General features: G+C 40.5%; 3 protein-coding genes across 8 annotated transcripts in view; 2 read left to right on the top strand and 1 right to left on the bottom strand.

Annotated features, from left to right (window-relative positions):
• LOC127946545 (protein TANC2) overlaps positions 1-3599 on the top strand; it is a 133007-nt gene extending 129408 nt beyond the window's left edge. The window contains exon 27 of one of the 2 annotated variants that reach the window (XM_052543199.1): positions 27-3599. In XM_052543199.1, coding sequence (XP_052399159.1) covers positions 27-1941 — 1915 coding nt within the window. In that variant the 3' untranslated portion in view covers positions 1942-3599. The remainder of the gene's footprint in view (positions 1-26) is intronic. The other variant, XM_052543208.1, reaches the window with a different exon arrangement.
• Positions 3597-17524, bottom strand: LOC127946584 (transmembrane ascorbate-dependent reductase CYB561-like). 3 transcript variants are annotated; one of them, XM_052543279.1, is made up of 6 exons: positions 17265-17524; positions 7424-7631; positions 5864-5962; positions 5551-5654; positions 5289-5446; positions 3597-4834 (listed from the first exon to the last, which is right to left on the bottom strand). In XM_052543279.1, exons 2-6 carry the CDS (start codon positions 7626-7628, stop codon positions 4642-4644), a joined length of 759 nt encoding a protein of 252 aa, XP_052399239.1. In that variant the 5' UTR covers positions 7629-7631; positions 17265-17524; the 3' UTR covers positions 3597-4641. The 3 variants fall into 3 exon arrangements, with proteins under 3 accessions (XP_052399239.1, XP_052399231.1, XP_052399223.1); XM_052543271.1 differs by lacking the exon at positions 17265-17524 and adding an exon at positions 8525-8689; XM_052543263.1 differs by lacking the exon at positions 17265-17524 and adding an exon at positions 8422-8671.
• LOC127946556 (histone deacetylase 5) overlaps positions 16802-23015 on the top strand; it is a 70674-nt gene continuing 64460 nt past the window's right edge. For all 3 annotated transcript variants that reach the window (XM_052543251.1, XM_052543243.1, XM_052543236.1), the window contains exon 1: positions 16802-16993. The gene's annotated coding sequence lies outside the window, so the exon portion shown is untranslated. The remainder of the gene's footprint in view (positions 16994-23015) is intronic.

The following is a 23015-nucleotide window of genomic DNA, read 5'->3' as shown; positions in this document are numbered from 1 at the left end:
CTCAATCTTGGTCTCCCTCACTGTAGGCAATTCCACGCAGCCCTGGAGGACCTGAGTGAAGCTGTGCACCTATGTCCCAATAACCGTGAGATCCAGCGCCTGCTGCAACGTGTACAAGAAGAGTGTCATCAGGTTGAACAACAACAGGAGCTGGATCCACCTCCTTCCCCACCCCATGTTCAAGCCCCATCCATGATCCCGCCTCCTCCAAAGGAGCCCCATATTTCAGACATGGAGCCTGTGCAGGACTTGTTTGAGGAGGAGGAGGATGATTACCTTGAGCGGGATTTGGACAGCCTACCACTTGGTGTTCCTGCTGAGCCCCACACTATACTATCAGGACTTCCTGTCATTCAAAACATGCCTCCATCTCCGAGCCATCATGATTCACCCTACTTGGGCCAAGCATATGACCTTCGTCCCAGTCCCCCTTCAGTGTCCTCTCCTACCAGGCAAGGATACCAATCCTCTTCTCCATCTCTCTCTCCAACGCATCAGAGCTCGCACTTCCGGCCCAGTCCCACTCATCAGACATCCTACCACTTCAGCCCACCGCCATCACCATTACGCCGTGGACCACAATATCGCGCCAGCCCTACCTCTGAGGGAGTTGCCATGTACCGTCCCCAGTCCGCCTCTGCAGGACGGTACCAGCAAGACCAGCTTGCAGGGCGACCCAAGTCCCCTCTGTCCAAGATGAGCAGCCAACATTCTTTCCAATTTTCCCAACAAACTTCCCAGCCATCACAACAGACCCAGTGGTTGCAGCCAGCCAAGGCACAGATCGTCCGCTCCAACCAGCCCAGCACCGCAGTGCACTCCAGTGCCGTACTGGGTAGTAGTGCATACAGTCAGATTGCTCACTCGATGAGCGCCCGCTGCCCAGGAGACATGGATGAACTTGGTGATGGAGGGTACTCTTCCTCACTTCACCCTCAGGGCAGTCTGAGTGCAGGGGTCTTGTACCAGCGTGCCATCGGCATGGATCCTGGCCTTGTGGAGGACGAGCTTCCCCAGAGGCCCTCCTCTGCTTACAGACCCAATCCCGGAGGAGTCCGTTACACTCAGACACCACAGATCAGCCGCAGTCAGTCGAGTGCCTACTATCCAGTCTCGCCTCACGAAATGGAACGACAGGTGACTCTGGGTTCACCAGAGAACCTTCAAGCCCACCGACGTCCAGTCAGTGCAAATAGTGCTGAACCCAAACAGCACCCACCAGCTCCTCGCCCCCTTATTCACTCCCACAGTACGGGTCTACACTTTTCTCCATCCAGCAACAGTTTGGTGGCAGGTTCTGCTGCTAACCTAGGCCCGGGGTTCAGGGCGTCAGCTTCTGCTCAGCAAATGGAGATCCCTCTAAAGCTTTCATATGAAGGCGGCTACCATGATGACCTTTCACCAGTGTCACCTCCACAAAGCACAGACTTTATGGTGGTGGGTGGAACATATCCAGGAGAAGCGCTTCGCTCCCGCACCACGCCTTTTATGGGCATTATCGACAAGACAGCACGGACTCAGCAGTACCTTCAGCAGCAGCCTTTGCTTGCATCATCCTCTTCGGGTTCTCGACCCTGGACTGTTTCTTCTCTGGATACGGTGGTGAACAGTCCAGCCACTTCCCCTAGCAACATGGGCTACGGGCAGCAAGCAGCACCCCTCAGCCATATCGCGCACTACAACCGCACCAACAATGCTCACAATGGCCACCTCATGGATGATGATTTCTACGCCAACTCCTCTGGTGCGATGCGGGACCGGGCAGATGCTATGGGGCGAGTTAGCCAGGTTCCCACATACCCGGATGTGAAAGTGGCACGGACTCTACCAGTTTCCCAGGCCTACCAGGACAATGAGTTTAGGAAGATGTCTCGAAATGAAAGGCAAGGCTCGACCTCACCCATTAAACCAAAGAGACCCTTTGTGGAGTCTAATGTGTAAAAATAAAGAGTCAGTGTGCAGGATTTATTAGAACATTCTCAAGGAATATCTAACATGTTGACCATCTAATCTCTTCGTTTTACGACCCATATCTTGATAATGATAATACAGACCTCTCAAGGTGAATTTCACTGATGTGAATCTAGTGATTCTAGCATGTACAAATCAAATGCATCTATACAGTATTTGCTCTGGAGACAGAAATGGAAATATCAAGATGCATTGGGGTTATAATAGGCCTGTTTAACTGCTGTACACCACCTTGAACTTCTCTGTACCTTTATGAGAGGGTGGCTGCTCAATGCCATTCATGGACACATTGCTGAACATGGCCCTTGGACCAGACGCTCTCACTACTGTCCCCAGTAAAATGCCAGAGAATCTTGCTATGTCTCAAGTTGAAAATGTCCCTAAAACATTCTAGAATCTAGATCAATACTGCTAAAGCAAATTTTAAGAAAAATTTTAAGTTATGCTTGTATAAATATACTCCTAAATTTCAGTGCAGTTGCGTTTTCAGTTTGCCTTGAGTTGACATGCACTCAGCAATGTGAAATATTTTTAGACTTTTTGGGGGTATTTTTATTTTTTGTCAACAGGTCACAAAGGTCAACAGAATCACTACCTTTAACGCAATGCAAATATTTGTAATGTTTGGTTAATAATTTCATATCTGCTCAAGGAAAGTAGCATTCAGGTGTTCAGCCATTAATTTACTTGCGCTATATAGTAGTCACACCACTACAGTGGAAATTGTGTTTTCCAAAGAAACTTTTTTTTCTCATGGGAGAAAGGCGTAGGGGAAACTCTTTTGCAGCAGCAGAATCCACATGATCTCCATCATTATATTTTGAGAGTTTATTTGTGCACTGAAACATGCCTTCAAATAGTTTTCCTTGTTTGTTTAAAACTGTGAGTACTTCCTTTCAGATATGGGAAACCTGGCTTGATGTCAAAGCCTGTCCCATGTTATTCCAGTGAACTAATTTACTATTGGTAGGTCAGGCACTTTTTTTACGGATGTCTTTGGTGGCTTATTATGGGAAGATGGTGGCAAGTCCAATTCACTCACTGGATCTGGCTTTACTAATCAATGTCCAACTGCTGTTGAAAAAGAGCAGGTCTTTTTTGCAGTGTTTTAATTATTATTTTACCTGTTATATGAGGTGCACTCAGAGTTGACCTGGAATACTGCTTACTGTACAACAGTGTTTGTATTTAACTATGTGTTTTCCTTTTGTATGACCAAACTGTAAATGGCTGTAAATAATTTGCTGAATTAGAACGCATGCTCTCTGCTAATACACAAACCTTTGTGTGAGGGAAAAGACTGTGGCACAATATATTTCCCTTATTAGATAAAAAAAGAACAGATGAAGTTTAGGTTTTGTATGTATTTTACTTTAATATTTTGACTTTGTTTAAAACTGGACTTGCGAAGGAGTATTCTCTGTAAATTGTCTGTAAATGTGAGCCGTGATGTTTTCTGGGATGAAAAATCTGAAACGTGAATGAGGACTTTTTATCCAGCTACACAATTGTAAACTGTACAATCATCTGTATGTATGAGAGAAATAATGAACTTATTTAAAAAAAAAAAAAAAGAATATCACTTAAAAGAAAAAGAGGTGAAATAATTTTCCATCGAGTCAATCTTATTTCTCATGAATTTATTTTTTTTTAAATCCCATTTAACTTCTAAAGCAAGCATTACGAACACATACTTACTAATATTTTATTTCATATCAATCTGAAAACAGTAAAAATATTGCCACTACACAACACGCCGACACAAAACTACAGTACAAAGGCACCTACAGATCATTTGAACACACTCTTTCAGAATGTGTGTGTTTACAGCATACACACACAAAACAGTGTAAAACAGTCAGTATCTCTCCTCTTCAAGCTGATTTTAACCAGCAAGACAACCACCACACTACGCAAAAGACTTTCACTATTTAACTGCACTGTTTGGATAAAAAAAAGACATTTTTTTTCAGTTGAATAATATAAATAAGATTATTATTATGATTTCTTTGCAGATATTGGATATTAGAGAATTCAATCTTAACAAATCAACATTTTTTCAAGTATTTTTCAGTAATTTATGCAGGCAGAGCTGTGATATATTTTCATATAAATATGGCATAAAGCAGGTTTCTGCATATAATGATAGGTTTAGTCTGTAACATAAAACAAATGTTGAAAATCCTTCAGGGGAAATTTCTTAACATTTACTGATAATAAACATTTGCTGATGTAGTGGTGTGCCTCCTAAACGATAATAATAATTATCATTATAGAGTATTTCAGTTTTTCAGTACAGTCTGGTACAAATAAATGTTAAGGCACAAGAAAGTACATCCTGAATCTAATACATTTACAGACACTGTATATACAACTTACATCTTTTTTTTTTCTTCATGTTAATTTGGTTTGGCACAATTAGAAATTACTTTATAACAAAAAACCCTAACCCTAACCCTAAAAAAATACAGCATTTAAATACGCCAATAATAACAAGAACATCATTTTTTCTGTAGCCTACAATTTAATCCTGTCATAACTTGGTAATAACTGTTGCTGAGAAACTTTAATGCTAAGGTTGGGGGAAAGTGCAAAGGGAGGAACTGGCTGACAGGTTTGCTAGGACACAAGTAGGAGGGCAGAAAGGCAGTTTTGGAGTGTATTAAGACATTAGGGAGAACTGGGGATTTCTCCTTCCGACAGGGTCTTAAAGTGCACGGAGAGAGCCTCCTCCTCGGGATTCGGCAGTCGCCTAAAATCTTCTCTCGTCACCACATAACCCACCACGACACCAAAGCACACCAGCAACAAGCCTAAAGTGTTCGCCAGGACCCCCTCACTAGTAAACCTGGGGTAAGTTTCCCTAAGAACAGGAAATGTGCCATAAAATTGTCATTGTTAGATGAATAGAAAAACACTCGTAGCTTGCACATCTTATATAACACAAGCTCCAGATCCACTTCGACCAAAACACAATTTTTTTGTTGTAAAGATTTGCTAGTTATGTCAGTCTGGGGGACTTTTTTATTTTGGTTCTGCCAACAGTCACCCAGATGTGAGAAAGAGTTTTTATTTATGGATTAATAAAGTTAATAAACATATGCACCGTATATTAAATCCTTTAAGTATGCTTGATTCCGGGAATATTATCTTGAATAAAACCAGCATTTGATGCCAAATATTGAGAGATCATTGATATTCATTGTAACTCTCTTTCCGACTGTGACTCATTCACATGGTGACTCAGTCCTTTCCTCCTTTCAAAATTAAATTCAAAATGAAAGATATATTTTTCAGATGCATTCACTGACACTCACTTGATACTGAAGAGCAGTTTCTCTGTGATTCCCAGCAGACAGGATCCCACAGACATGACCAGCAGCAACAGGCCGAAGAAGACGTGCAGTGGGAGATACCAGCTCCTCAACTGAGCAGAGGCCCATGGGAAAAGGAAAAATCCCAGTCCCAGCAACCACTGGAGGAAATGAGAGCAGAAGCAGTCACTCTGCTGGCCTCTTAAAAACCTGTTATGATCTGGTCAACGAGAATGCTGGTCAAAATGAAATGACTGCAAATTACCTGTAGGATAAACAGCACAAAAGTGAGCATGCCACACCAGCTGTGCAGAGAATACATGTGAGAGATCTTAGCTGACGAATGGAAGTCAAATACGGCCACCAGACCTAAGAAGAGAGATAGAAGGGGATATTATATGGTATATATACTGTATATGGTGAAATATTATTATACTTTAAAAAAACTGTTTTAGATTTGAATATATTTTAAAATGTAGTGTATTCCTGTGATGCAATGTTGAATTAACAAAACAACAGTGCTGCCAAACGAGCAGTATATTGTCTTCGAACCCGTTACAAACACAAGCTGAACTTACCCACAATACTGATGACTAGGGCTATCATATGCAGCAGAGCATGGAGAATTTTCACTGAACGCTTAGTCTCGTTTCTAAAGACACGATAAACCAGAACGGCTATGGTAGAGAAAGAACAAGGAAAAAAAAAAAAAGACATATTTTGACATGCAAAAAGATTAGGCAATCATAAAAGCATTACAAGTATAAACTAACAGAAGAAATATAAAAGTATTAAAGGTACAGGACCAAAACCAGTCTGCGTCAGGTTTGAAATTCTACAGATGTAGTAACCTGACAAACAACAGGCTAAGGATTTATTCACATGTGTCTTCTTGGCCTTTCTACAAGCAGACAGATCCCCTCTGGGCTGTTTTTACTGGTGCTTTTTGGGGCAGCTAAAGCTCTAATAGGCCAATGACCTTTCTGGTATAATGTCCTAATTGAATTGCCTTGACAAGGACATTAAATCAGACAGCCACTGCTAAAGATATTAGCGCAATTAGTATCTGTCTCTGTTGAGTGTTTTAAGTGTCCAGATGGAAGAACCATGAAGCAACTGTGATTATGTTTAATAAAATCTCTCTTACTATTTTCTTTCCCTTAACCTTGGCTATAGCAGTTACTGAATAACAGAGAAAAGCACACAATATTGACTCTCAGCAGGGCTTGATCTCTGTTTGAAAACGAACCATGAATTATCCTAGCCCATATTGATTTATACAGTATATACGCTAGTTTTAGACTTTTTACTTTTACACTATGTAGGAACACATGATATGTAAAAATTGATAGCCTGAATGCACTGTAAGTCACTTTGGATAAAAGCGTCTGCTAAATGCATAAATTTAATTTAATTTATGTAAAATAATATCAACCATGTATATTATATTGAACCACAACCTAATCCAATCTTGTAGTTTTAAATACTGTTTGAGTGAAGGAATAAATGGATTGATTGTCAAATAAAGGCAACATTTGGTCACGTTACAACCTCAGCAGGTATAAAAATTTTAGGCAAAGGTATTAAAAATGTATTTAATGAAAAAAAAAAAGATTTATTTTGTAGGCTATTGCAGAACTGCATGTTCAACTGCTGATATAAAGAAAATACATATAAATATTCAGGGATGTATCCCTAAAAGCCCAGAAAAACAAAGTAGCCCAAGTAGCCTTGGGTGTCAAAACTAGGGATCGACCGATATGTGTTTTTCAGGGCCAATACCGATTATTACTGACCAAGTAGACCGATAACCAATAAATACGTATGTCTGGTGTATAAATGAAAATTTATGTCAAAATTAAGAATAGCAATGCTCTGGCAAAAAAACTTACTTTAAAAGCTTTTAAATTATTTTATTAGCAAATTGGTTTTGAAAATGATTGATACCGATAACAATAAAAGGCTTAATATCGGTGCCGATAATCAACCAGGTCTATAATTGGTCGACTCTCTAGTCAAAACTATCTATTCCTGATTATTTCTTGAACTGCAATGCTTCTATTTTATTCTCTTTGCAAACTTCAGGTAAATAAGGATTTAAAAAACACATATTTTATATATATACTCTTAATTCTTACCATCTCCATAAAGGAAGACCAGACCGAGGACCATACAGAGAGGGTGTACGTTAAACTGTGCTGAGCCATCCCAGGCATAGCCTCCTCTGTAATGTCCCATCCACACACCTGTGATCACCACACAAGCCACCCCCAGCACCTGAGAGCCCGCCACGTACCATGGCAGCGTCCGCAAGCTACCCATGCTCAACGGCATACCATCCATTTCCTGCGAGACGGAGTGAAGAAAGAAAGAGAGAACTGGAAAACCTTTAAGGGATGTACAAGACTCCACCTCTTATGCAAATAAAATGTTTAATTAGAAAATAGTGACAGTAGATTTGCTTTCTTCGTGTAAAATATAACATTTTGACCCAGACATGTTCTTGATTTAGACCATATGTTCAGAGAGGCACATACAGAATAGTTATTATTAAAAAAAAAAAAAAGGAGCAGGCAGATTAGTGAAGCTATTTGTTTTATTAAAAATAAATAAATGATAATAAAATGCTATACAGGCATGAAATAATAAACAATACACAATGACTGCATTCTATATTTGAAATAATATTTAACATACAATGTGCTTTTAATATCGGCAGTGAAGAAGCTGCATGAATGTTCAATGCGTCGAATTTGCAGTAAGTCTTAACGATGTCACGTGATGCCTTATAAAAGCTTTAGTAAACACATTATGCAGATAAAGACCTTCAGTCTCGTGTGGTCTTGGCTACTTAAAAAAAGCACAACATCACCCACTGTAAAAACAATCTGTTACATGACTGCATGATGATTAACAAGTTTAAACTTCCTCTTAGCTTGCACAAACACGTCTAGAACCACCAACCTCATGATAATAACAAGCTATAAGAAGAAAAAATGTATAACAGTGGGAAAACATCTCTAGACGTCATGCAAAATGTAATCTAGAGATAATGCCATTTTAAATTGTATTTGCCACTAAATTATGGTGCAGCAGCATCACGCGCTGTCTATACTATGGAAAAAGCATCACTCACCTGCGCCACGTCTCCAGACAGCCGGAGAAAAGGGCGTGTCTTTATGTTTGTGTATTTTGGACAAGAATCATAAGATCCTTAGTGCTTGGAGGGGTTTTCTGACCTGTTATCAAACTGCAGCTGGAATTCTCTCTATACAGTTTACTCGAAACCTCTGCTGCTGTAGACGCGCGGCTCACGAGACTGTCTGATATTTCTCATGTCAACTTGAATTGGAGTGCACCGCACGCACTTTTTGACGCACTTGGAAGTTGACGGGCAGATTGTGACCACGCCCCCGCGCTGTCACCATTGGCTACTGCTCGTGAAAGGGGAGGGGTTAGTATGCAGGGGACGAGGTCTGAAACGCACTTCAGTTGGTAACCACATCTTTGAGCGATTGATAACGATTGTATTCATATTGTTTAAAATAAATCATGGGCTACTAGACAGACGTTTTCAATAATTTCTGGAAAGAATGCTGCTTACGATCACATCTAAATATCGGGCTACTAAAAATCTGATTATATTCGTTTGGTGATGGCTGTTTGGATTCTTTAAGTGTAAGTGCAATAGTTTGGGTTTAGATTCTTAATGTTTTTGAAAAGCAGAAAGAAGTTTCTTATGCTCACCAAGGCCGCAGTTATATGATTTAAAATACAGTAAAAACAATAATATTGTTATTGTAATTTAAAACAACTGTTTTATATTTTAATATATTTTCAAATGTAATTTATTGCTGATGTCGAAGTTAATACATTTGAAATACATACCCAAATACATTTGTTTATTTACATAGGCTGTTACAACGCATGCCTCGTTGGAGAAAATTAATAATACAAAAATCACACGTTAAAAAATATTAAATGTAAAATTATTTTCTATCATATACTTTTCTACAAAGCTGTCATATGCTTTATCTATGTTATATAAATAATTTGTTAACAGTTTGCCTGGTCAGGGCGATTGTGTTGATTTGCATAGCCATCAGCTTTCTTACAGACTGAGCCTTGGATATCATTCTTTCGATCATGTCGCATACTGACCACAAGAGGGACGCAATGAGCTGTGGATGAAGCTGCAGTTCATCTGCAGTGTCTTCTCCTTGGTCACAACATTAGAGCTTGTGCTGACATAATGTGCATGCATGTGTCACACTGACTTTATCTCCAGCTCCCCGTCAGAAACACCATTCTGTCCCTCACTTTCCCTGTCCTTTCACTTCCTTCCTTTCTGCTGGGGCTGGGAGTGAGTGATGGGAGATGACATTTCAAGTATGACTCACAATTGATTCACTGTTGTACAAAAATAGTAACTTTCTCTCCCTGCCATTTCTTCCGCGTCCTTTTGGGCTCAAGACCAACTTCCTGTCAGGTGAGGAGATCCGACTTTAGTTTAAGATCTCAGTCTGATGCTTGGACTTTTCACAGACATGCGTCTGTATGGATGCCCGTCCTGTTTTGACCTTGTCTGACAGCCACAGCCATGAGTAGGCAATGGGAATCGCATGGTCCCACTCACCTCAGCAAAGCCACACTTGAAGATCTGTGTGTGTTTGAAGGCTAAAGAGTCTGGATAGCGTTAAGGGAGCTTAAAGTGGTCGGTTTGTGGCGATGCAGTGTTTTTATCTGCTTCCAGAGCAAGTCTGCTAAATGGTAACCTGCAGAGACGTGTCGTGTTGCCATGACAACAGCCGGCTCTCTGCACTGCTGCTGCCGCCTGTCGGCCTCCAACAGCAGCCAAGAACACAACAGAGAGAAGGAAGACAGGGAAACAGCTAAAAATAAAATGCAAAAGAGCACACTTGAAAACAGACACAAGTGGAGTCCAAATAATAAAGAGCGCATTTGAAAACAGACACAAGTGGAGTCCATGACTTATTATAAGAAGTTCATGATGTTATCAGATGTAAGATCTATAACAATTGCTTCTTTCTCTGTATGTTTTTGAACCCAAGACCATGCACACTTCATAGGCTATGTGACCTATGAGTGTTTGTGGTGGTGGATGCATGTAAATATTTTTATGTAGGTTATGTAAGTAGAGCATAACAAAGCGGGGGAAAGAAAGTGGCTTTGAAATTTGTTTGTGTGAAATAGTGCAATAACCTCAGTGTGTTTTTATTATAGTATGAGAGGATGCTAAACAATGGATGACCATAATCTCTGTGAGGAATTACGTCACAGATGCTTCTAGGACGACTGACCGACCACGGAGGTTTTCATGCTTTTATTCAGTGCGCTAATGGTGAGTCATAACTGCTAGGACTGGAGATGGTTCTCCATGGAGACGTGGTGTTGGAGCAGTCTCCTAAAGATTTGGATTGGCAATTTTAAATTTTCAAGCAATTTATAGCTATATTTTATGCTTTAACTCAATATTATTAGTAGAGGTTATGGTTGTTGGTTGGATTGGGGGTTAAATCATATTTCACATTTTAAGTCACATTTTAGTTATAATTATTTTTAAAATGATTATATGCATAAAATGATGAGTGATAGATCATTTAGATGTTTTATATTCATCAATATGACAGTCAACAGTCACCAAAACTAGCCTGTTAATACCAAACCATGCTACTTCACTTTGCTTCATAGACAGAGTGTAGAAGGGCATAATTGACAAGTGTTTTCGTTCCCTTTTTTTTTGGGGTTGTTGGGGGGCTTGTCTGAAGTTTAAAATCCCGTACGCCAATCACATAACGTTGGGTTATGACGTGTGTTATGCGCTGGCTCAGCCTCCTCAAAGTTCCACTGTAAACACAGGTATGCTACAAAAACAAAACCATTGAGTGAGTTTCGCTGCCTCTTTAACCTGATCTTGCATGAGAGCAACCAAGGGGGACACAATCACAGTTATCAACTTGCCGGACTTTGGCCTCCCCAGTTTTTCGCTCACGATCGATAACAGTTGATAAATAAAACCTTTCCCAAACCCTGTCACGATTAGGGCCACAACATCACCTCCATTCAAAATGTAAAACAAACACTCTGCGAAAAGCATCCCGTGTCTCCATGTCCGCTGTCGTTTTCAATTTCCCTAACCTAAACTACTATCTTACATTCAACACTTAGCGTCTACGTTACGGCTCTCAGCCCGCCCTCTGATTGTTGATTGACCGGCTGTTTTGAGGCCGGAGGAAAACTGGGAGATGGGTAGCTATCTCAGACTGAGTACAGAAGTGTAATGAAATTGAGCGGATGTACGACAAAAGATACATCCAAACTGTTTGGTTACCAGCATTCTTCTAAATATCTTCTTGGAAGAAAGTGTAAATTAATATTTTAGTGTTTTATATTCTGTTGCCAAAAAAAAAACAACTGCAAAGTGTGAACTCATAATCCAGAGAATAAAAGTCATAATTGTGGGATAGAAACTCAGAATTGTGAGATGTAAAGTTTGAATTGAGTTTTTTATTTCATGGCAGAAGCGAGCTTCCATATTTAGGGTGGGTAAATGATGATTAAAATTTGGGTGAAAATTTGGGTGAACTACACCTTTAAGGCTGCATAGTGAAGCCAGTTTTTTTCTATTCAGCTTTAATATTGCAGTATTGTTATTGTTACCCAATGGACTGCCAATTAATGCCATTACCAGGCTCTGGATCAAGAAATCCAGTATGAATTCATTAACGATTGCTTAACTATATGTGCCAAGCTCAAACAACTCATTTTCCACATTCAACTCCTACATTTTAAGAGCAAATATGCTTTTTAAATGTAGCCTATGCAATAAACTCATAACTAGGACTTTTAAACATACACATTTAGGTGTCACTGCTAAACAGACAGGGCTGGTTTTGGTGACATTTCCTCAATCTTTGTTCTACGTTCATCATCCTCTTATCCTGTTTTCTCTCTATTGTACCAGGAAGAGAACAAAAATTGTGTTTGTCCCTGCGGCTGTGAGGTAGAAGGATTTAGCTGCGGATGGTTTATTTTTAGCTGCTTTTCTTATCTGTCAACATGTGCACATCGATCGCTCCACACCATCTTCACATGAATGAGCCTTTGACGTAAAAGAGCAAACTATCTGCCGCTCACTGGGACGAGAAACACAGAGATCTGTTTCCCGCTTTGCCTGCAATTCCAGTCTGCTCTGATTTCATTTTCAGCCAGTCTGAAGTCTAAGGGCAATGACTATGTGTGTGTGTGTGTGTGTGTTTCTGTCTGTCTGTCTGTCTGTCTGTCTCGAGATGTGCACAAGCATATGTTTTTATGTTTAAGGTATGGCTCTGTAGTGACCTGTGGACTAGAAAGAGGCGCACAAGCCAGATGCATCCATGGCAACTTGGTGAGTGTGCAGAGCAGAGTAAACAACCACTATGGACAGTGTGTGCATGTGCATATGAGAAAGAGAGGGAGAGTGCATTTATGAGACCACCATGAAAAGATGTGACCAAAGCAATATGAAGGGTAATTGCACATTGGAGAACACAATAGCAAACCGTTAAGATGAACCACCCACAAACAAAAAAACGCCATTCCACCTTCTGAAACGGTTATAACAACAAAATGTCAAAAGCATTACCAATGTAAAAAAAACATCTCAGGTTATGAATGTAACCATCGTTCCCTGAGTAGGGAATGAGACACTGCATCCTCTAGGGGTCGCTATGGGGAACACATCGTCGTGACCCCTGTCTGAAGCATACATTGAAAAAACACGAGCAAGTTGGCCGGCGACAGCCCCTGACATCACTACCGGCGCCACTATTGATAAACAAGCACCCGGAGAACACGTCATTCACTTCTTTGTCTGAAGCTTGTGTCCAAAGCATGATAGGTAGCTAGAGGACGCAGTATCTTGTTTCCTAATTGGGGAACCATGGTTACATTCGCAACCTGAGACATTCCCTTTCAAGGGAACTTAAAACTGCATCCTCTAGGAATCGCTATGGGGAACAGTATATCCTAGCTGCCATGCTGAGGGGAGTGCAGGCCAGAATCATGGTGAACACTAAGTACCAACTCTACCATTTCCATGGGAGTTGCCCCTGGGACGTTTAGACGGCTGTCCGTGACATTACCCCTTACAGCCAACATCCTAGGCTACATACCCAACTTACTTGTTAGGGCCTCGGCCCGAGGTAGAGCTGAAGGCTTGGAATCAAGAAAGATTCCTTTAAAGGGATACGGCAAAGAACTTAGCATTTTATACTAAGTCCTGTCTGTCATACAGGGGCTAACGCTTTCTCTCGCATAAGCTTGCTGAAGGAGCTGTCTTCAGATCCCTACTAGCAACACCCTGTTTAGATAGGTATCTGAAGATACATAGGAGGAGTGGCGCCCAAGATGAACGGGGCTTTTACGAACTCAAGAAAGGGCATGAAGCAACTGCGCGAAGCCCTTACCATATAGGATTTTAGAAAGAAGGCAGAGCAAACTTCCCACAGTGTAGATTTCAGAAAGTGCACAAAGACTTCACGTGCACACTTACCATGACATGGATTTTAAATACTGTTCTAAGGAGGGGGCTCTTCTACATTATATTGTGTTTTCCCTCCACATGTGTTCAGTGTCCTTATTAATTAGTTATTCCATGCACCTGTGTTTCCCTAATTATCATGTGTTTATAAGCCCTAGTCCTTTCTGTTAGTCTTTGTCGGTTTGGAAATCTTTCTGTAACACAGTTCTTTCGTGGTAAGAAGGAGGCAGGAACTGGCGGACAAACAAATGATTGTTTAATAATAAAATAAAGACAAAACAGCACGGCAGCCCCTCACGGAAGACTGTCACGCACAAACAAAAACCAAACTCATCTAAAATCCAGGCTTTGTCCTCTCTCGTCCTTCGCTTTTGTCGCTCCTCTTTTGTATCCTTCCATCTCCTCTGTGGGACTCGAGACAGGTGAGTGTCGCAGGTGTCGTTCATTTCCAATCACTCCACCGGCCTCGTTCCGTTCCCACGGCTCTCGGCTCCCCCCACTCGCCACACTTCCATATGCTCTATGCATCCCATTTGGATTATTAAAGACTCTCATTTCGTGAATTCCTTGTCTCCTCGTTCCTGACTCCTTGACTCCTTGTGTAATGTGACAGAAGAACCGACTTATACTTTTTATGGTGTATTTCCCCTCCGTTTTGGTTTCCGTTTTTTCACAGTCCTTTGCAGCCCTCCTTCATCCTTGGTTCTGTCGTCCAGCCCTGAGGGTTCTTCCTGTCCTCCAGTACCCACTCCCTCCAGTGGCCCAATGACTGCCTTCCCACCTGCTCCAGCCTCCTCCACCGCTGTTATCTGGAAGCCCCTCTGCTCATCCTCAGCCCACCATCATTGTGGTGCGAGCCCCACGGGACAGCCATCCTCCAGCGTCGCCGGGGCTGTAGTATCCCTCATCTCCTCCTCGAACGCCCGAACTCCACCTCGGCCTATTGAGCCAGGGGCTCCAGCTCAGCTCCTAGCTCCCTTGCCTCCACTGTGATCCATCGATTCATCAGCTCCACTGGGCTCCCTCATCCCTCCAGCTCCGGGCATCAACCCGGTTCCTCCTCCCACTTCTCCCCCACTGTTTTCTCGTGTCTTCTCCCTGGCTCCTCCCTCCGTCGTCTCCTCCCTGGACTTTGTCTGCTGGCCCCTTCCCGGATATCCATTCTCCTCCTGAGCCTCCTCCCTAGTTCCCACCCACTCCCCTCCCCATGTTATAAGGACGCACCTATCACACCCCTGGACTCATTATATTGTGTTTTCCCTCCACATGTGTTCCATGTCCCTGTTAATTAGTTGCACCTGTGTTTTCCCAATTATCCTGTGTTTATAAGCCCCAGTCCTTTCTGTTAGTGTTTGTCGGTTCTTTCATGTGCTCTGTTTCCCATTTGGATTATTAAAACTCTCATTTTGTGAATTCCTTGTCTCCTCATTCCTGGCTTCTTGACTCCTTGTGTAGTGTGACAATTGTAAAGTGTAACTTTTTTTTCAACAAATGCTTAGTGAAACGAGCTGTGTGACCTTTAGAAATGGTTGATTGTCAACATCAGGAGATCAAACTTACTAGAGATGTTTTTTGTCTATTAATTTTTTTATTCATTAATACATTTTTTGCCATCATTGTCATCTAATGAAGTCTTACCATGATGTGTGATTTTTCAGATTTCTACCAATATATAGTTTAGTCATGAAACTCTAGATGACGCAGGCTGATTGGTTGTCAACGTAACTGATGATATTCATTGAGTTAAACGACTTGGCACATGCTGATTGGTCCATAATGCATATGCAGCAAATGACCTTACAGCCTTGCATTATATGGCTGGCTAGCATTCACTAAAGATTCCTGCAGCACACTTTTCATAGTTTCTCTGAAGCCCTCCACCTTCCCCAGCTCCACCTGAACAGATCTGCTACGGGTTAGTTTATATGCTATTTGTGCAGAAGCAGTATGTCGTAAATGCTCAAAGACACTGTATCGCCATATGCATCTGCAGTAGCAAGTTCCCGCACTTGCTTTGCAGCAACAATAATCTACAGCTACAGCAATAACCAACAACAGCAACAATTTACCACCAGCAACAGCATATCAAATCTATTCTGCCAAGACCAAATACATTAACATTGTCATATCCATCTCCATGCTAAAATCTTCTGAGAGTTGTCGTGATATATATATGCAAATATATTTTTTTAAATATCTATAATTTTTAATTTAATTTTATAAATTAAGCTTTTTAGTTTAACCATGATGTGTGATTTTGCTAAGGCCTACACTCACATGTATATTTCAATGTCTTAAATTTAATTAATACATTTTATGACAATATCCTTTAGCTATGACTCAGCAGGAGCTAGCTAGCTAGGGTCATTGTTTTGTCGTTTTTAAGTCAAATGGTTTGTAGTTTGTTGCGTAATTTCTCAAAAATTACAAAAATATTTCCTTCATAAAGAACTAGTGGTATATGGAACAGCCAACACAGCAGCCTGCTTTCTATCAGCTAGTCAGTTTTTCTAGAGGACTGTCTTCATCTCATGCGAGTCTGTGTGCCTCGGTTTAATCCTACTTCTCGAAAGTGATATGTGTCAAAAAATAGTGAAAACGGCTGAAATCGAATAAAGAACCTTTAAGAAAATGTTAATAAGTGATAAGTGAAACAGGCACACGCATCCTCTCTCGCCCACTTCATTCTCCCCACGCATCACAATGCTTCGCAGCCTACCGAAAGGGGGCGGTCTGCTCCCTAAAACCAGTTTAGTTCCTGTTCAATAATATATATAGCCTATACATATGTAAAAAATAGAAAAGTCCCGGTAAACTGTAGGCCGTGCTTGGTAGCGACCTCAGACACTCGGAAGAAACGATCATAATTAACAGCGGTCTTCACTTCGGCATCTTCGAGACCCGCGAGACCCGCTCTGCGGGTTGTAATCTGTCGTGTCGCGCGCTATTTTTAGAACCCACAGCCGTGGTCACGTGACCGTCGAGAGCACGTCATTTATGTTGTTGGTGGAGAAGCTGCAAATATGGAGGAAAGAGAGTTGAGACAGGAAAATGTGTACTTTTCGTGAACAGAGGAGGAAAACAGCTTTGTAAAAGTGAGAAAGTGAAAGACTGGCGCTGGAATAAGGCGGAACGTGACGGCGCGCGGAACGACAACAAGTATCAGGTAAAGTAACGTTAGAAAGAAACATTTCCATCGTCTGATAGGGATGGTTTATGTTGTGTCTGTTCGCTCCTGGGTTTGACATCCACCCGACAGGCAGCGGTCTCACCCGCAGGGAAACACGGTAGGTTGACAGCGGATTGATCTAGTGATGCATTAAGACATCTTCACACTGTCAGTTTCGCAGCCTTGACAGGCTTAAACAAACGGCAAGAGTTTGTCTGATTTAGTCCCGAGTTCCTGGCATTAGAGCAAACTATCGCCATTTCTTTACCCGTGGGAATCGCCTGACGGGATGAGTTTGATATTTTCATGACCATCCGTCTCCTGGTGTCTTATCTGGGCGTTTTGTCCAGCCAGTTGAAGGTTGATCGGGTTGAGCTCCAGTGTAGCGCAGATGTTGTTTCTGGAGCTGGAACAGAAGCGATTATATCATATCCATCATGATCTTCTTTTATTGCGCAACGTTATGTATGAAAAAAAGAATCTGGTTGTGATAACTTACAGGGATCAGAAAATAAACTAGCGATGTCTGAAGTATTTTATTCAGTGATTACATGTTTTTGTGTCTTGTATCAGCATAATGTTCTAGATGCTGATCATAAGCAAAATTCTGAATTCTTTCTCTAACAAATTTTTACCTTAAATGTTTTTATGGGAGAGAACCGTCTGTACTTTGGCACGAGTTTGTTTATTTAAAATTATATCATTAGTCTCTCTCTCTCTCTCTCTCTCTGTATATTTGTCTGTCTGTCTATCTGGATGCAGTGATATTTTAATATCTCAACAGTGACATTTTCAGTGATTATCATTTGGTTATGAGATAATAACTGTATTTCACAGAGGTCAACTCAAGGCTGTCCACTGTTCAGCATTTTCACCTCTTGTCAAGTGGGTTGACTGAGGACTTCAAGTAATCAAATCATTGTGCATTACTCACGCACTGAGATTGACATTTCTCTCTCGGCTAAAGCAGGATGTGCCTCATTTGTCAAGATTTATGTGCATGTAAGGTGATGCTATTATAGCATTATTATGTTGTGAGTTCAGTAACAAATAGCACATCATTGTAGGTTAGTATTGCCAGGTCAGATGCAATTATGTAACAGTAATTTGGCTAGCTGAACGGCAACAACAAATATTTTTAGTGGCGCTTTATTGTGGTGCTTCTGAATTCTGAGAATCTCAAGTAGTTCCCTTTTTTTTTTTACATGAATTTAAAATATAGTTGACTTAATGGGTGGTTTAGATCAACCATTAAAGTAGCTTAAAACGCAGTGTTTGCTCTTTAGGATGTGAGAAGGGTCGGGTCATAGTGGATATGAAGGTGCTCAAGGATGCAAGCGCTATCTGCTTTATTCACATTTACTAGAGAGTTGAGGCCATTAGTTATTTCCAGGAAACTACACCCTCTTCACTGCTTATGGATCTGTGGAAGACCACCATCTGGTTTTAGTATTGGCAAAGCAATAGGTCCAGGGATTGATACAATGATGTGCCTGTTTAGATTTTGAAAATCATGAAAGGGTTATATCCCAAGTATTGATTTATTATGCAAATCAGCTGGATTTCATATTTAGCCATAACACTTGGACTGTGCTCCTGTATTTTGGATCTAAACCTAAGGTGTGGGTATTAAAGGAATAGTTTACCCAAAAATGCATTTCATCACTTGCTCATCAACGGATCCTCTGCAGTGAATGGGTGCCGTCAGAATGAGAGTCCAAACAACTGATAAAAACATCACAATAATCCACAAACAATGCAAGTAGTCCACAAGCTGTATGTTTGCAAGGCACCAAACCCCCAACCGTCCCCGGGTGATGCAGCATAAATGGCTGCCCACTGCTCCTGGTGTGTGTTCACGGTGTGTGTGTGTTCACTGCTCTGTGTTTGTGCACTTTGGATGGGTTAAATGCAGATATATGATATATTTTCACCAAATTGTTATTTTATTCACGTCATGGCAGTAGTCTGTAAGGGGAGAAGAAAATGAGAACAAGACACTGGTTTCTGAAGTGAAGGATGTCCTAGTATTGTCTTAATCTGATCACATTTGCTTTGATTGTACCGATTCAAGCTAATATTGAACAGATTAGATAGAAGCAAGGAAATTCACTTATTTGAACCTTTATATTTGTTTTCGACCAACTAATGTGATTATGCATGTGATATATTTGCACTAGGTAACCGCAGATGCAATAAAGAGTTGCATAACTATTTTGGAAGCTTTGTTCAGTTGCATTTCGCTTATCGTACAGTATACATAGTTATGTCTATTTTTGTCTGTTTGTTCTGTGGTTTGTTTTGATTGGCTCAATCTGGTCTGACAGGCACCTGGACTTTGATCCGCCATTCGAAAGAAACTACGCATTGCATGTAGGAAATGTAAGGTAATTGTGCTTTATAGGAGCTTAGATACTCTCTTTTTTCAAAACGGGTAAATAAAAGGTGACTGAAACACTTAAAGGTTAATTTTTGCGCTGGACATCTGTAGTTCTTTCAGTTGTGTGTCTGTGTGTGTGTATTGTAAAAACTTGTTCCACTTCTTTGGTTGTCTTGTTCCTCACCTACACGTCTACGTTCACACCCTCGTCTTTACGACGCCGTTTGTCAGAATGGAATGCAGAATGCTGGTCTGTTTTGCGTTCTGTATGAAAGGCACGGTGAGCTCTAGTAATGAATAGTCTCGGGTGTAGAATGACGGAGGTAAGATCCAAACTTCTGCACCACCCAAAGCCACACCAGCTCCTTCAGCCGCTTAACAATACGACTGTAACCCCTCTGGGCCAGGAGGTGAGTGTGGAATGTAGGAGTGTGGAAATCCAAAAATATTTTGACGCAGTGAAAACCGATGTTGCTGTGGTTACACTACACAGAGATGACCTGGACTCTCTTTCATGATCCTGACTGCTCCGAGGCGTCCAACAACTCCCTGTCAGGATGTCAGCAGGCTGTTGAGTGTTTAAACTTTTATGGGTTGGGGTACATTTCAAGCCAGATTGAGTGTTGGGTAATCCACTCTTCCACAGTTTGTGCAGATGATTGGTGATTTTTGTAATCTCTCTGGACATTACAGGCTCAAAAACAGTTGAGTAATGTGGCATCTAATCAATGTATAATCTAGAGACTGACTAATCAAGGTGTATTTCAGATTTTGTGTAATGAGCATGGTATGGATCAAACGGACAGGAAGCAGGCGATGATGTAGATGTGTCTCATGCAGATTCTACATTGAAGGAAAACTCATTTGCAATGAAAAACAAGTAATTTTGCTTTGGATTTATAGGAGTTTCAGCTCACAGCCAACTAAGCTTAAATTTAATATTGGACAATGCTTATTTTTAATCTGTGGAGATATAATTAGATTTTTGTAAAATTTAAAAAATTCAATGGATATTTGTACTTTCTATACAGTATTTTCTTTTGAACTTTCTGTTCATCTAAGAATCTTTAAATAAATGTATCATGGCTTCCAAAAACCTATTAAGCTGTACAAATGTCTTCAACATTGAAAAGCAACAAATCAGTACAATAGACTGATTTCTGAAGGACCATGTGACAATGAATTGAATACTAGACTAACTACTGTTGAAAATTACTAACTACTGTTGAAATTTACTACGAAAAAAAATTTCAGTCCTGCATCCAGTCTCTGAAGTTTGCAGCTAACCCAAACTTTCTCACTATATTACTAATTGTAAGTATATTTTATGAAATTTCTTTAAGGCCTTAAGAAAGCACTTTATATTTAGTTTATTGGGGGGGGGGGGGTTACCTGACCATTATTTGGGCACATTTCTTTGTAGGGCATTTATATAAGATGCGTTCTTGCATTTCAAAACATTAAATGAATCCGAACAGTCAGGGTCACAGGTTATTTTAAAAAAAAAAGTAAAAGAAAACAACCTAGAGTTTTTGTTTGTCTCGTTTTGCCATCTTAGATGCATGACACTCGAGGCGTTCCTCTGAATGTGTACGGTTGTAGATTTAAATTTAGAGGATGACTGAATACAGCAGCGCCGTTAAATTATAATGAACTTATGAGTTGTTTATTTGAATGGATTTGTTGCTTTAGGTGCATTGTGGTCAGGGCTTTGAGATAGATGAGTTATCAGGTGATGTCAGGCCACATTACTCTTTTTGTTCACGATCCTGAATTGAATCATATCTTTTGTGAGTATTTGTCTGTAAGCGTTCCTGTTGGTTTCTCTGACATCTGATTTAAACGTAACTGTAATTCTTAGTAATGCCTGGATTGTGTGGTGTTTCTCAACAGAGCTCTGTGCGAATCCGAATATCATTCTTTGTCAAAATGTGAGGGAATAGTGTTTTTTTTGGCAAACTGTGTCACACAGCTTATTTTAGACTTTACAGTTTTATACTGGTCTATATTTCAGCAGGTTATTGAAAAGAACAGACAGAATTTCCCAACAGACTTTCTGGGTTTATATTTGTTACGGGTCTCTTATTCAGGGTTTTTGACCCTTAACTGCACAATATTGCCAATTGTGGAGGGCATAAAGCCAGATTCCTTCTGAGAAATCCATTTCCTCGTCCACAAGATGCATTTGTGCATTTGAGTGGTGATTTTTGTTATTGCTCTGGACATTACAGGTTCAAAAACAATTGAGTAAAGTGCCATGTAAGCGGTGAGTAATAGTGACTAATGTGTGTAAGGTGTGTTTCAGAGTGTTCGCTTGAAATTGCAGTAAGTAGGCTATACCATGACTCTTAACGGCACAATAGTGGTAACTACATTATGATAGGATGCATTGCAGTGAATCAGAGCAGCACTTCTGAATCGTGATTGAAATGACAGCAAGAGAGTGAGAGATTCAGCATGTTAAGAGGGAGTGAAATGTTGTTATGCTGTGTGGGTTTATTTGCATTCTGGTATGTGCTGGATTAATTCAGTCTGCGGAAGTTGATTTATTTTATTTGAGAATTATTATTTGTATATATATTTAAATATTAAGAATTTATGTATTTATTAATTATTTTATTATGTAAGTGCTAATATTGACAAATTGGACAGTACTGTATGTCAAGAGATCATTCATCAGTACTGGTGGAACTAAAAGAAAAAGATGATATCTGACTGATATTTACAGATACAAATAGATAGTGTATTAAAATAAATACTTAAAAGTCCATTTTACGTTTTCTTTCCACTAATCTAGGAAGAAAAGAAAAAAAGAAAGAAAAAATGTGAAAGCCAAATAAAAAAAATTCAAAATCTTCAAATTTACCAGTGCATGAAAAAACGGTGGTTTTACCTGTGGTGGCTTGCCTTAATTCAAAGTTAATATTTATATTTCCCAGATAATACTTACACGTTTATTACACAGTATTACGGGCCTTAATACGTGTAATATAGCTGCATTCATATTTTAGAAAGGGAGCCCCTTTGCAAGGGTGTCAACATATTTCAGTGTTTTTTTAATTATTATCAACACATCTGAAATGCCCGGTGGGTTAGGCAGCCATTGCTAAAGGGATAGTGAGCTGATCCTGGAGCACAGCGGGCAGAGACTCAAGAGGTCTGATGGAAGACACCACCACTCTCTTGGGTGGCTGCCATACCTAACATGCTCAATGCTAATTACCAATTTCGGCTTTCGGTTTGACCACTCTACAGTGGCAAGGACTCTGTAACCTTACCTGGCTACGTGCACCTGCTACTAAAGGTTAGGGCTGCACTATTATGACAAAAGTCATAATTGTCCATTATTCCCTTGAAATTGTAATTGTGATTTATTAAATACGATTATAACAATTTACATTGAATGATATTTTTACCATTGTTTGATGCAACTGCATGACATATTGCTTGTTGCTTGACGACACATCTCTTGATTATCTGTATTTGGTTGAATGAGTGTTTACCCCGGCTCTCAGCTTTGAATCTGAAGGGTCTCCTTTAAAATCAAGTCAAACAAACCTCTTGATCTCATCTCAGGGGAATGACGCAAGGGCTTTTGTCTCTGCTGTCTCCTTGGGTCTCTTTTTGGGTCACCAGGCA

This window comes from Carassius gibelio, chromosome A3 (assembly GCF_023724105.1).
Source record: "Carassius gibelio isolate Cgi1373 ecotype wild population from Czech Republic chromosome A3, carGib1.2-hapl.c, whole genome shotgun sequence".
Taxonomy (NCBI): Eukaryota; Metazoa; Chordata; class Actinopteri; order Cypriniformes; family Cyprinidae; genus Carassius; species Carassius gibelio.
The sequence above is the reverse complement of the archived record's forward strand: the minus strand, read 5'-3'. Positions and strand labels throughout refer to the sequence as shown.